We start from the raw sequence: 12,714 nt of genomic DNA, 5'->3' as shown, positions 1-12,714 counted from the left end.
GCTGGGTGACATTACTGCTCCAGGAGGGTAGGAGAGATGGAGGGAGAGAGGGAGGGGAGGGAGGGAGGGAGGGAGGTTGTCAGGTGGCTCAGAGTAATGAATCTTTATCCACTTCTGATGATATCCATGTCTAATATCAATTTGACACCTTCTCTCTCTCGCTTTTTTAGTTGCGTTTCAACTCCTTCAATCATTCTCTCTCCGTGTCTCTGTATGCACATGTGTGGGCGTTTGCAAGAGTTCTTCTGTCTGTGTGAGTAGTGGAAAAGGGGAGATCTTTTTGTATTTTGTGTGTGTGTGTGTGTCTGAGTTACTGGTTTGTAAGTGGCTGTAATTCCTTTGTTGGTCTCCAACAAAGCCAGTCCTTGTGCTCGTGGAATTGGGGCAGTCTGATCCTAATGAGAAATCCCTGTTCAATCTTCCCAGCTCTTTTACTCTCACAGAATCTTGACTGTGTGTGTGTGTGTCTGTGTGAGAGAGAGGGAGCGAGAGAGAGAGAGAGAGAGAGAGAGAGGGAATGATCACAGCGTTCAACCACCCAGTGGCGCACAGTTTGCATTGTGCAGTTCTGGACTGTGACACAATGAGTTATAATATTAAAACCCTAACTTTCTTTTTGCAATAAAAGCGAGTTTAAAACTTTTTTTAATTCCAGAAGAGCAGTTTAATGAGAAGTTTAACTCATGATTTTAAAGTTCCCTCATTCAGGGACCTGAGCGGATGTTAACATATTGCCAGTCATCTTGTGGGAAATGAACCACTATAGAGTTTTGCTTCTAGTAACGACTCTAAAACTGTGGTGACTTTTGTGGCATAGAAAGCAAGTGAAGCTGTTTGCTAACAAAATGATGTGAGTGAATGATGAACTGTTTTCTTCTTTTTCAGAATTGATGTTTTGATAATTAACACATTAAATTGATTTTCAATATAGACCTTGACCCCTGGCATAAGTACAAATTGACCTAATGAGTAAAAACATAATTATTTTTGTCTTAATTGATATTTTATCATATTGTTATGTTGACCACTGACCAATTTCCATTTTGTAAAATGTAGGTGCAAGAGACCAAGTAAGCAATTGAGCTGCCTACAGTATTATGCTGTTAATATCTGTATATATTGAATAACCTCCAACTACTCACAAGCTATTCATCAAGTAAAGTGAGTTATGTGGAGCCTGTGGGTACAATTGATCTATTAAAATGACATAAAAATAGAATATGAAGCGGTGAGGATGACTAATGACCGGTAGAAGGGTGCAAAGACTGTTCTGCAACTGTAAAATCACTCCTGAATGAATTGTAAAGCAATAACACCACCAATGTTTCACCACAAAAAGGCACTATGACTGTAGCATTCTTAGCCTCTGTTTTGGCTCCAACACACATTATCAGAACGGCCCTTCGATTAAAGCCCTCAGGAGGCGCTTGAGTGCCAGACCCTTAATGCCATCTGGTTTATAACAATTCCACCAGGGAAACAGTCCTGCCCTTGTTTTGAGTCATTGCCCGTGTGTGTATGTATTTGCTTGTTTGTGCCATTGCTGCTAAGCCGTTCTGCTCAGACTGTAACATGCTAATCAGTTCAGTCCAGACAGGTGGAAGTAATAGCCGTCAGTGGTTTTAGAGTCTCTAGCCCTGTTAGCTTCATTAGCTAATCACAGCCACAGATGCTCTGTTGCAAACGAACCACTTGGGCCTTCCATTCGCCCCTTAGCTTCCAATCTCCCAGCTCCTCACCATCACTCCCCCCCCGAGGCATCTGCCTAGCCTCAATATTACACAACACAGCCGGATCTGTGGTTTGGTATGTGTTTGTCTGTTCAACTCTTTTGTGATATCTCAGACACTGTCAGCTGTGTTTTTATTAAACTGCTATTTGCGATTTTCAGTGTTACACTGATTGGACTGATGCTGTAACTACAAGTTAAATCACTGTGATATACGAGGGTGTCCTGTTGACCCAGCAGTCTGATGCATGTACTGTCAAGTCCTTGATTTGAATCGGGTCAGGGACTTTTGTCAGGGACACCTTATTAACATTTTCTGTTGCTTTATGCTACTACTTAAAGTCTGCAATTTATAATTTTTGACCACATGCAGTCAATGGGAATCTTATTCAGTACATAACAAAAGAAAGAGATATGGATAATTAGCATGTATATGTTTTACATATGATCATAACTAAAGCAGTTTCCTGTCTACAAGCTTAACTGATGTAAATAAACCTTTGACCACAATCAAAAATATTAGTAATTTATTTGTCTGCTGATATTCTTTGTATTGTAGCTGTCAATTAGGGAAAAGCGGTGGCCTATGGGTATATTGCATGAGCTGCAACATCCCAGTTTTGAATCCGGATAGAGACCTTTTTTGTCATTCCTCATTTTTCTCTCTGCCCTCATTTTCTGTCATTTCTCAACTGCTGAGTCTCTAAGAGTTGCATAAATGCTAAAAAAAAAACTAAAAAAAAACTTAAAAAGTCTGGGAATAATATACCTTCCCTGTCCAGTGTTTTGGATTTTGGTGGGATGACCCTTTACATTTGGACAGATTACAGATTTTGTAATCTGTGTAATGCGTTGTGATGTTTGACTGAAAGTGAAAGGCATACACTTCAACTTTGAATGTGCATTCTCATGAAAAAAAATGGAAATGGTCTTTTTCAAAGACATTCACATTTTTTTTGTATTCTTTCTCATGTCTTACCCTCTTCTCCGCTCTGTCTTTTTTGTCTTTTTGTGTCTCTGTCCTCCTCCTTTCCTCTCCTTTCTCCAGGGTCGCCATGTTAAGACTGGGCAGCTGGCAGCCATCAAGGTCATGGATGTCACCGGGGTAATGCACACACACACACACACACACACACATACACATACGCACTTTTGCACTTACACACACGCACGCACATTCCTACCCACAGCAAATCATCTCAAGTGATTATACCACCGTAGACCATGTCATCTAATTATGAGCGATGAGTCAGTGCTGGCGTGTGTGGGTGTGTGTGTGCGCACGTTTGTGTGTGAGTGTGATGTGGCAGAGAGGAAATGAGGACAGGCCTATTGCCATGGTAATATTAGCTGGAGGTATTAGGACAGCAGTGTGGTCTCAGGCGTGTCTGTAAAGCAGGAGGGAATCTCAGCTATATTTAGAGATCCTCTCACCCTACGCCTCCCTGTCAGCACTCAGCTGCCAGCAAAACAATGAAGGTCTGCAGGAATGGAGCAACAAAGGAACTTATGAATGAATGAATAAATATGAATAGAAAAAAAATGAGTGAATGAATTTGAGCTTAAGTGAATGAATATATTCTGAAAGGTGTGTCAAGTTGAATGAATCGAACAGAAATAACGAAAAAATGAAGCTGTGTAATAAATCTGCTTTAATACAATAAAAAATGAATGACTATTAATAAATGAGGGCAAACACAAAATTGCTTTCTAAACGAGCTGTTATTGTACAAAATCAGCTTAGTAAAACAAGTGTCTTTGTTTTCCGAGGCAATGAGCCCTAAACTGAAATAATCACAACAAGATTTCCTGACGTTGGATAATTAACAAGAAATTATATTTTTAAGTAACCAACTGCTACCATAGCAACTTTCAAAGCAACTGCTCTTGGCTTTGTGGCATTAAACCCCTAAAACACAAGTAACTAAAAAGTACTGCTGTTACAGGATCATTAAGAAGCCAGCTGTGCTCTTTACAACAACAGTTTTCAGGATGTAAACAAATATAAAATGCAAATCCTTCAGCAGCCTGATCCCATTTGCTCAATCACCATCCCATTAAGATGTTTAAGAGGTCACAAATAGAGGTTGCAGTTTTATGCCTGTTGATTTTCTTCGTCTTATGTGTGTTTGTGTGCGTGTTTGTTTATGCTCGTTTTAGGATGAGGAAGAGGAGATTAAAGCAGAAATTAACATGCTGAAGAAGTACAGCCACCATCGGAACATCGCTACCTACTACGGAGCTTTCATCAAGAAAAACCCTCCTGGCATAGATGATCAGCTATGGGTATGACATCATGTTTTTTTATCTGCAATTGAACTGTGTAACAACTGTGTATGAAATGGAGTGATACAGGAAGAGAAGATGGTTGTTTTCTCTGTAGAAGTTTCATTTTTCACTGTTACATTAGGTGAAAGAAGCCAGTGTGTAGTTTGTTCAATGCAGCAGGGACTGTAGATTTGCGTGCATTGGAATATGCATATACTTATCATGTGTGTGTGAAAGGATATGAAAGAGTGGCTGGCTGGCTGGTTGGCTGGCTGCTGCAATAAATCATGTGTTAACGCAATCTAAGGGAGCTCTCTCTTCTCTGATCCTGTAGCATTCATCACATAACAATGGGAGGACACACACACACACACACACACACACACAAACACATGCATATGTTCACACAGCAGCTAGATCTACTGCCTGCATAATTCCCCCTGACTCAACAGCTGCCTCTTTTCCCTGTGTGTCTGTGTGGTTGTGAGTTACATGACGACACATTGTATGTTTGTATGATTTACATGTGTAAATTATGTTTATGCATGTACGAGTGTGTTCTTTTTGTCTTTGCGTGTCTGGGTGAGTACACGTGCACAGCTTGGATGAGAGAGATTCGGCTATTACTCGCCTGCTTCCTCGCTCCCTGTAATCCAGAGTGATGATGAAGAGAGCTTGAAACGGAGCCAGAACTGACCAGCTGAACCTTTGGCCACTAATATCCATGTAGGGATGGAAGATAGAGGAGAGGAGAAGAGAAGAGAGGATAGGAGAGAAGAGGGATGGACAGAATGGACACTTTGTTTTTGGGTCAAGAGAAGGACTTGATTCATTCATGTGATCTCATGACCCTGTTGAGTCAGTTTATGGCAGTAATTTCTGTGGTCTCTGTGCGTTGCTGTGTGTATTTGCTAAGTGTATCAGAGAAAAAGTGTCTGTTACATGGCTGTCTGTGTATGTGTGTTGTTTAGGTGCATTGCCTGGTACTGTGCTGTCTTTATTTCTATTGTTATTATAGTAATGTGATTATACTATGTATATTCTTTATGATGTCTACCATGTTGAAGAAAGTACTTTTTATTCAGTGCACATGTGTCATTACCAGTCTATAAAATGTAATATATCCAAGAGACATCATGTCTATTGGTACTTTGTGGAGCATGACCAGCACTGGAGTTTTGAAGCTGATAACATTATCAGTGAACATGACAAGTTTATATTTACTTTTGTGGTGTGTCTGAGGTAAGATATTTTACAGTTCAACAGAAAGGAATGCCACAAAGTATATAAATAAATAAGTAAGATACACTAATTGTCACACAAGGTTGATTTATATGAGATACTGCCTTGTCTGAAACACATCTTAGACCTTTTACCAAACAGTCAGTAATCAACCATTGTATGTGTGCAGCTGGTCATGGAATTCTGTGGAGCCGGCTCGGTGACAGATTTGATCAAGAACACCAAGGGCAACTCTCTGAAAGAGGAGTGGACTGCTTACATCTGTCGAGAGATTCTCAGGGTAAGTGGACATGTTGCCTAGTCAAACTTCTATAGAAAGTCATTGAGGAGTCATTGTGATCTGGCTTCTTTGAATCAGCAAACATCGGTTACTTAATTGATTTGAAACAAGGGCGGGGGGGTTGCTGGTGTAAAGATTTATAGCAGCTTTTCACAAGAAAACATTTTCTTCTTTTTTTGAAGATGTCGATGCTGCTGAAGAATTAACAAATTTGATTTATGGAGAATAGTATTTTAAAGCACTGGAGATTTGGCAGTGCAGAGGCCAGGGGAATGAGTTAGAACTATAAATGTACTCAACAAATTAACATTCTGAAGCTGTCAACAAATGGTTATAATGGGTTTTTTTTATATATGTTGCAGCGACTTATCAAAACAGCTCAGGAAACCCAAAGGAACAAAATACTGAGTTTCTGGCATCTATTGCATGAACAAATGAGCTGATCTTGTGTTATTTTGTTTTTGACATCCCTTTTTTTAAATTAAGTTCATTGCTGAAGAAGCCATTTCCATGGCTTACCATATGTAAGAAATATATTTTTGCATTATGTGTTGTTTTGATATCCACCATAATAGATTTTGATAAACATTAAAATAAGAAATTCATGGCATAATGTTTTATTCTCTCATTCATTCTCAATTAAGTGTTCATCACAGCATTTTATTTTTGACACAGACCTGGTACTCTGATAGGGATCCCCAGTTTTTTGTATCTCATGAAGTCTGTGTTTTAAACTGATGAATTGAATTGAACGCATGAATTGAATCTTCCCAGGAAAGCTTACTCATTCTCCCACTCACATTCTCCCACTACTGTATCTATTATTGTGCGTTTTTGTGCCGAGGGCTACAGCCTCAAACAGAGAGCAGCAACATCACTACATATTGTCAGTTATACATCATGCTGCTCTGAACTGAGGCGACTATTTCCTTTGATCCACTTTTATTTCTTTTCTCAACCCTCATCTCAACCCTGTCTGTGTTTGACCCTCTCTCTTCTTCCCTTTTGGCTGTCTTCAGATTTTCTGTATTTCTTTATTTCTCTGTTTCTCTCTTTTCTATCCCCCTGTTCCTTTTAAAAAAATTTACTGTCTCAGTCTCTCAACTGTCTCCCAATTCTCAGTATTTAGCCTTTTATTTCAGTCAGTTTACAGTCAAAACAAGAGGTTATATTAAAATAATTATGAGAGCATAAATTGGCTAATCATAAATACTTAGTACACATTATTATATTTCAGTTTGGATTTATTGAACAGTTTAGCCATACTACAGTATGTGTAAATGTGATTATGCTTGCAAGAGCAAACATCTCATGAATCTAATAAAATTAATTCTTAATAAAAGATGGAGACAATATGCCAGAATTTAACTTTTTTTCCTATGTGATGAATAGTTGGTTGGTTGATTTTACTGACGAAATGATACAATATTAGAAAAAAGGTTATGTCAGGAATAGTAAATAATGTTCAATAGTAAGTGATGTTCTTCAGATTGGGTTTTTTTGCTCCTACAAAAAAACTACTACCACCACATGCTGTTGCAAAAACAAAAGAGTTCCTTATATAGCAATATTGATAATCTTGACTTGGCTCATTGCTGCAGTGGCTGTCCTTCACAGTGTGTCTGTGTCGCTGTCTGCAGGGTCTGACTCATCTCCATCAGCACAAGGTCATCCACAGAGACATCAAGGGACAGAACGTCCTGCTGACTGAGAACGCAGAGGTCAAACTAGGTCAGTCTGTCATCTAACCCTGCTTGACAAAAAAGCTTTACGACTGTGGGGCAGTAGGAGGTATAAAGTTTCAGATGGCTCAGAGTTCTGTATGTGTGTGTTTGTGAGGCTTTTCTTCCTTTTATGCTGAATACAGCCTACTCATCTCTCTCTCTCTCTCTCTCTCTCGCTCTCTCTCTCTCTCTCTCTCAGGTCAGTGCGGAGGGAATTATAAAGTGTGTGTTTGTGTTGTAGTGTTTGTAAAACAGGCAAGTTATTGCAGGTTGGGTAATTCTTTCCTGTATAGAGTCCATTATGAAATTCAGTAAAGCCTACTGGTTGATTCAGTCACTCACACACACGCACGCACGAATGAACGCACGCATGCATGCACACACACACACACACACACACACACACACACACACACACACAGACACAGACACACAAAAACAAACATACACGGTGGAAAACATACATAAACCCCACATTAAAATATGCTGTACACTATGCCCTGACATATTTTGTGTGTTTTTGCATTTACCTGTAGTGGACTTTGGTGTTTCGGCCCAGTTGGACAGAACTGTCGGAAGGAGGAACACATTTATCGGGACGCCATATTGGATGGCACCAGAGGTCATCGCCTGTGACGAGAACCCCGACGCCACATACGACTTCAAGGTGCTTCAACATACTCCTCCTCCTCTGCAGATATCTTGTGCCTTTTGTTGATTGCCTTGAGTATTTATGCACTGTGTCTCTTTCACTGCAGAGTGATTTATGGTCATTGGGGATCACAGCAATAGAGATGGCTGAAGGAGCACCACGTACGTACCCAGTCAATAACCTACATCTTAACCTACATCTTAACCTACATTCTCTGCTACACATCATTTCTCAGTGTTACTACAGTAGATCACTGTAATCAGTGGCAGATCATTTTTCAACTCAGGCCAGTGCAACACATCTTAAGCCATATTTTTAATGAAGGCCAAGCAACTGATATAAAATTTGTTGTCAGATCTCTGGGCTGCTGCCCAAAAAGAAAAAAAAGATAATGCTGGTGTTTCCTCTTTTGTCTATTTATTTTCTTATTCCTAGAGGTGCTTGCACATGGTTGCTGTAATTGGAGGCAGCAAGACTTTTTTCTCCCTCCTATTAATTATGGTTAATTAAAAAAAGCAACTTCTAGGTGTAAAGTTGCACAAGCTACAGTTGGTCATTAATCACAGTAGACCTAAAGGACATTATTTAGTTTTGTCAAGGTTGCTCTGTTCTATCCTTGTGTTTTGTTTATTTTTTTAATACCCATGCAGAGATTTAAAAAAGACTTCCAGCTGGAAAAGAACATCTCAGTGTGTGCTTTATGCCAGCAGTTGATGAAAACTGGCAGTCATCCTGCACACATAGGACGAAATGAAGGCGAGGAAATAATCCATCCAAAACCTTTATGTCTTTTATTTTATTTGGGCTAACATTTTTAGCTGAACACTAGTTAAGCAAGGTTTGAAAAAAATGAAGTTTGGGTATTAAAGAACCTGAATAACAAAATGTTATAGTAGGCCCATTTTGGCTACATGGTCTTTATTAAGATGTTTCACCAGCATAGGCATTCGATAAGAAGAAAATACACTGTAGGTGTGTGTGTGTGTGTGTGTGTGTGTGTGTGTGTGTGTGTGTGTGTGTGTGTGTGTGTGTATGTAAAGCACAGATTGTTATCAGTATCGACAGCATATATTGATCAGCTGAGGGCTAATTCCAGTTGGCTTTGACTATATGCCATGATAATGTTTAGTACTATTACCTAGAAACATTCACCCTAACTCACCCGTATCTGACTCTTTAGCGCTGTGTGACATGCACCCCATGAGAGCCCTCTTCCTTATCCCACGCAACCCAGCTCCCAGACTCAAGTCAAAGAAATGGTGAGTGTGTATCGTGATATCTACACTTGCTGTGCACATTTGCGCTCACTATTAAAAGCAGTGAAAAGAGTCCAGAAATGAATTGTATTGGAAATGTTACTATTGAGCATTTACATTTAGTTTATGTAAAGATAAATGGATTGATAAATACAGTCTAGAAACTTTTTTATTTTATTATTTTTTTATATTCTCTTTAAGTTTGTCTTTTTTTTATTTGAAATGTTGTTCAATGTATTACAGAAGATTATAATGAATAGTTAAAATGGTACCCAATGTATCCTTACCAGAACAATTATCACAGGTAAAAAAAAAAAGGTCCATATCTGTAAAAAGGCTTTATTTATTAATTCCTTGGATATTCGTTGCTCACTACAATATGTATTGTACATGCATTTACTGTGGGTTTCTCATGTATATATTTTTTGTTTTTGTGTGTGTGTATGGTTTCAGGTCGAAGAAGTTCCAATCATTCATAGAGAGCTGTCTGGTGAAGAGCCACGGCCAGAGACCCAGCACAGAGCAGCTCCTCAAACACCCTTTCATCAGAGACCTGCCAAACGAAAGGCAGGTCCGCATCCAGCTGAAGGACCACATCGACCGCACCAAGAAGAAGAGAGGAGAGAGGGGTGAGGAAGAACATGTGCTGAAGATGTGTACATATGGATCTAAACATATACAGTAGATGTATGCACACATGGCGACAGTTTAATTAAGTTGTTACGCTTGATAGATGATTAGTGCTTCTTACTCAAAATATTTTTTTGTATTATGTGGCACCAAAGCTTGGCTCCAAAGCCAATAGGAACACCCCATTACCCACCCATTGCAGTCAGTGTGTAGCTGAAATGCTCTGTCACACACAGAAACACACCTAAATACACACAAGCAACAAGCGGTATGTTGAAAAAATACAGCTGCAAGAGTGAGATGTGAACGCTTTCAGATTTACACACTAACACAAATTCTGACACACATGTCACATTCATGGATTTCAGCAGAGCGAGAAATAACAGTGACAGACTTCTACTCCACTCCACCATGACATACGAATACACACTCCATCTGAGTGATAGACTGACATTCGCACACAGAGCTGCGCCAGTAAGAACCACATTAACCGCTTCAAGAAACAACATACTTCGGGGCGGACGTCGCAATGATGTATAGAAATGTCTTGTCATTGTGAGGCAGTGACTTTCTGCAGCTGTCGCTTTTATCACATTCGGACGACAGGTCCATGCGGATGTGTCTCGGGAAGAGCCGAGCCTCTTGTGCTACCCTTTTGCTTTAAGCCCCGTTTGACTGAAAGAGCTCCGAGCTAATGTTCTCCACCTCGCTACACACAGTAAAATTACAATTTATACTCTTATTCAAAACGGCTAAAAGAAAGTGCCTTGAAGGAGTGAGGACCTGGGAATGTCAAAATCGTGAGCAGTTTAGTAATGAACAAAGGTAGTTCAAGTGAAAAATGCCCACTGTAAAGTAGAATGGCTTTGCTCTCTGCTGGTTATCACCTCACTCGCTTTTATTTTATTCTCTCTTTATTTTCTCCTTTTTTTTCTGCATCAGATGAGACAGAGTACGAGTACAGTGGCAGTGAAGAAGAGGATGAAGAAAGAGAAATGGGTGAACCAAGGTCAGTGTCCTCACATATGTGCATGTATACACATAAAAACATATTGGGCAACTTTTTTTTTTCCAAAAAATTGTTTGACATTCCTTCAGCAATTCACTATCCTTCCCGCTCGCTGATCTGTTTCCAGCTCTATCATCAACATCCCCGGTGAGTCAACCCTGAGGCGGGACTTCCTGCGCCTCCAGCTGGCCAATAAGGAGCGCTCGGAGGCGCAGCGGCGGCAGCAGCTAGAGCAACAGCAGAACGAGGAGCACAAGCGCTTACTGTTGGCCGAAAGACAGAAACGCATTGAGGAGCAGAAGGAGCAGAGGAAGCGGCTGGAGGAAGTAAGCAGGAAGAAGTTTAAGGGGGCAGCTTTAACCATGACCTTTGTATGAGTATGTATGATTTTAGGATGGATTGCCCAGGTTTACCTATGGGGATTACATCAGATAGGGTCATTCAGATAAATTCAGGTACATTTTTAATCACCGAAAATTATCACTAGTCATTTTGAAATAACTACATATATAATTCAGCTGCTGTTAATACATTCACACACCAAAATAATAAAATAAACCCTGTGTTGGGCTCTCCATTCTCTCTCATTTGAACCATGTATTTTCAGCCATAATTAATCTCAATTCTGGATGTTCAAACCAACAAAACTGTAGATTCACCATGTGTAGACACACACACACATGTACGCACACAGACTTTCCCCAGTGTCCTTCTCTTAGTTCCAGAGAGCAGGCTTACAGAAGGAAATCCTTAGCCCATAATCTGTGCGCTTTCTCTGGGTTCCCACCAGGGTTTGCCTCCCAATGCACGGCTAAGCACCATGACTCAACTCAACTGACATGACCACTCCACTCTGGGCCAAGTTGTGTGTCTGTGAGCATGTGTGAGCAAATGCATGTGTGTTTGTGCACATATGAAAGTAAAGCATTTGTATCCTGTGTGGATGTACTATCACGATATCTCCCTTTATTTAAGCCAAGAGCTACTGTAGAAATCGTGAAATGTAAGAAATGTATTTGATTTTTGAATTGCTGTGGAAATACAAAGTCTATTGTATGACCTGATGAGGTTCCGTCCTTCTCGTGCTTCTGTTCTCCTGACAGCAGCAACAGCGAGAGCGTGAGCTGAGGAAACAGCATGAGCGGGAACAGAGGAGACGCTACGAGGAAATGGAGCAGCTCCGCAGAGAGGAGGAGAGGAGGCATGCAGAGAGAGAACAGGTTTATACATTTGCTTTTATATTCTAAACAGATACAGATATGTAGACAGGCAGTATGATGCTACTGCTATGTGCAACCTAATGATGCAAACATTGAAACTAGAATCTTAAATTATAGTCCATTTTCTGTCTCTTCTTTCTGTCTTTTCTGAGTCACTCACAGTCACTTGTCTCCTTGAATTACCTCAGTGATGATTTTTCTCTGTGGGAGGGGGTTTATAGTTTCAGACACATGGAGCTTGGACAATTTTAATCTGATTTATTCTATTACTGGTCATGAATCTTGCTTGCATGCAATGTCCTAAAGACTACCTCCTTCTCCTCTCTGATTATGTCCATCTCTTGGACATCCTCATAATCATATTATATTGCAACATCTTAAATGTTGCCAATATTGATAAAATGTGTGATTCTATGAGTTGGATTTAAAGCTAGTTAGTTGATTGCCTGAATTAAAAAACAAACAAAACAAAAAATCCAGAAGCTGCTCAGCGTTCCTATTTTATTTGGCAATTTTTTTTTCTCTTGTCCTCTTATGAACTTATTCTGGTCTGTTTTTTGTTTTTTTGTCTGTCCTGCTCCGCTCTGTTGCTCTCCCTGTACGTCTCAGAAAAATATCCTCAAATCTGTTTTTTTCTATGTCTCTTTATCATTGTTTCCTTTGTAATATACTACAATTGTTTGAGAATACGGTCTCCTTCTCTT

The 12,714-nt window shown here is 39.8% G+C and overlaps 1 protein-coding gene across 1 annotated transcript in view; it reads left to right on the top strand.

Annotated features, from left to right (window-relative positions):
- The window catches only part of tnika (TRAF2 and NCK interacting kinase a), a 61,073-nt gene that overhangs the window by 27,270 nt on the left and 21,089 nt on the right, over positions 1-12,714 (top strand). The window contains exons 3-13 of the mRNA XM_062440039.1: positions 2,778-2,834; positions 3,890-4,015; positions 5,409-5,519; positions 7,160-7,250; positions 7,780-7,910; positions 8,002-8,056; positions 9,076-9,154; positions 9,605-9,780; positions 10,724-10,790; positions 10,918-11,116; positions 11,894-12,010. Coding sequence (XP_062296023.1) covers positions 2,778-2,834; positions 3,890-4,015; positions 5,409-5,519; positions 7,160-7,250; positions 7,780-7,910; positions 8,002-8,056; positions 9,076-9,154; positions 9,605-9,780; positions 10,724-10,790; positions 10,918-11,116; positions 11,894-12,010 — 1,209 coding nt within the window. The remainder of the gene's footprint in view (positions 1-2,777; positions 2,835-3,889; positions 4,016-5,408; positions 5,520-7,159; positions 7,251-7,779; positions 7,911-8,001; positions 8,057-9,075; positions 9,155-9,604; positions 9,781-10,723; positions 10,791-10,917; positions 11,117-11,893; positions 12,011-12,714) is intronic.

This window comes from Scomber scombrus, chromosome 19 (genome assembly GCF_963691925.1).
Source record: "Scomber scombrus chromosome 19, fScoSco1.1, whole genome shotgun sequence".
In the NCBI taxonomy this organism is placed as follows: Eukaryota; Metazoa; Chordata; class Actinopteri; order Scombriformes; family Scombridae; genus Scomber; species Scomber scombrus.
Note: the sequence above shows the minus strand (reverse complement) of the source record. Positions and strands in the feature narration are given on the sequence as shown.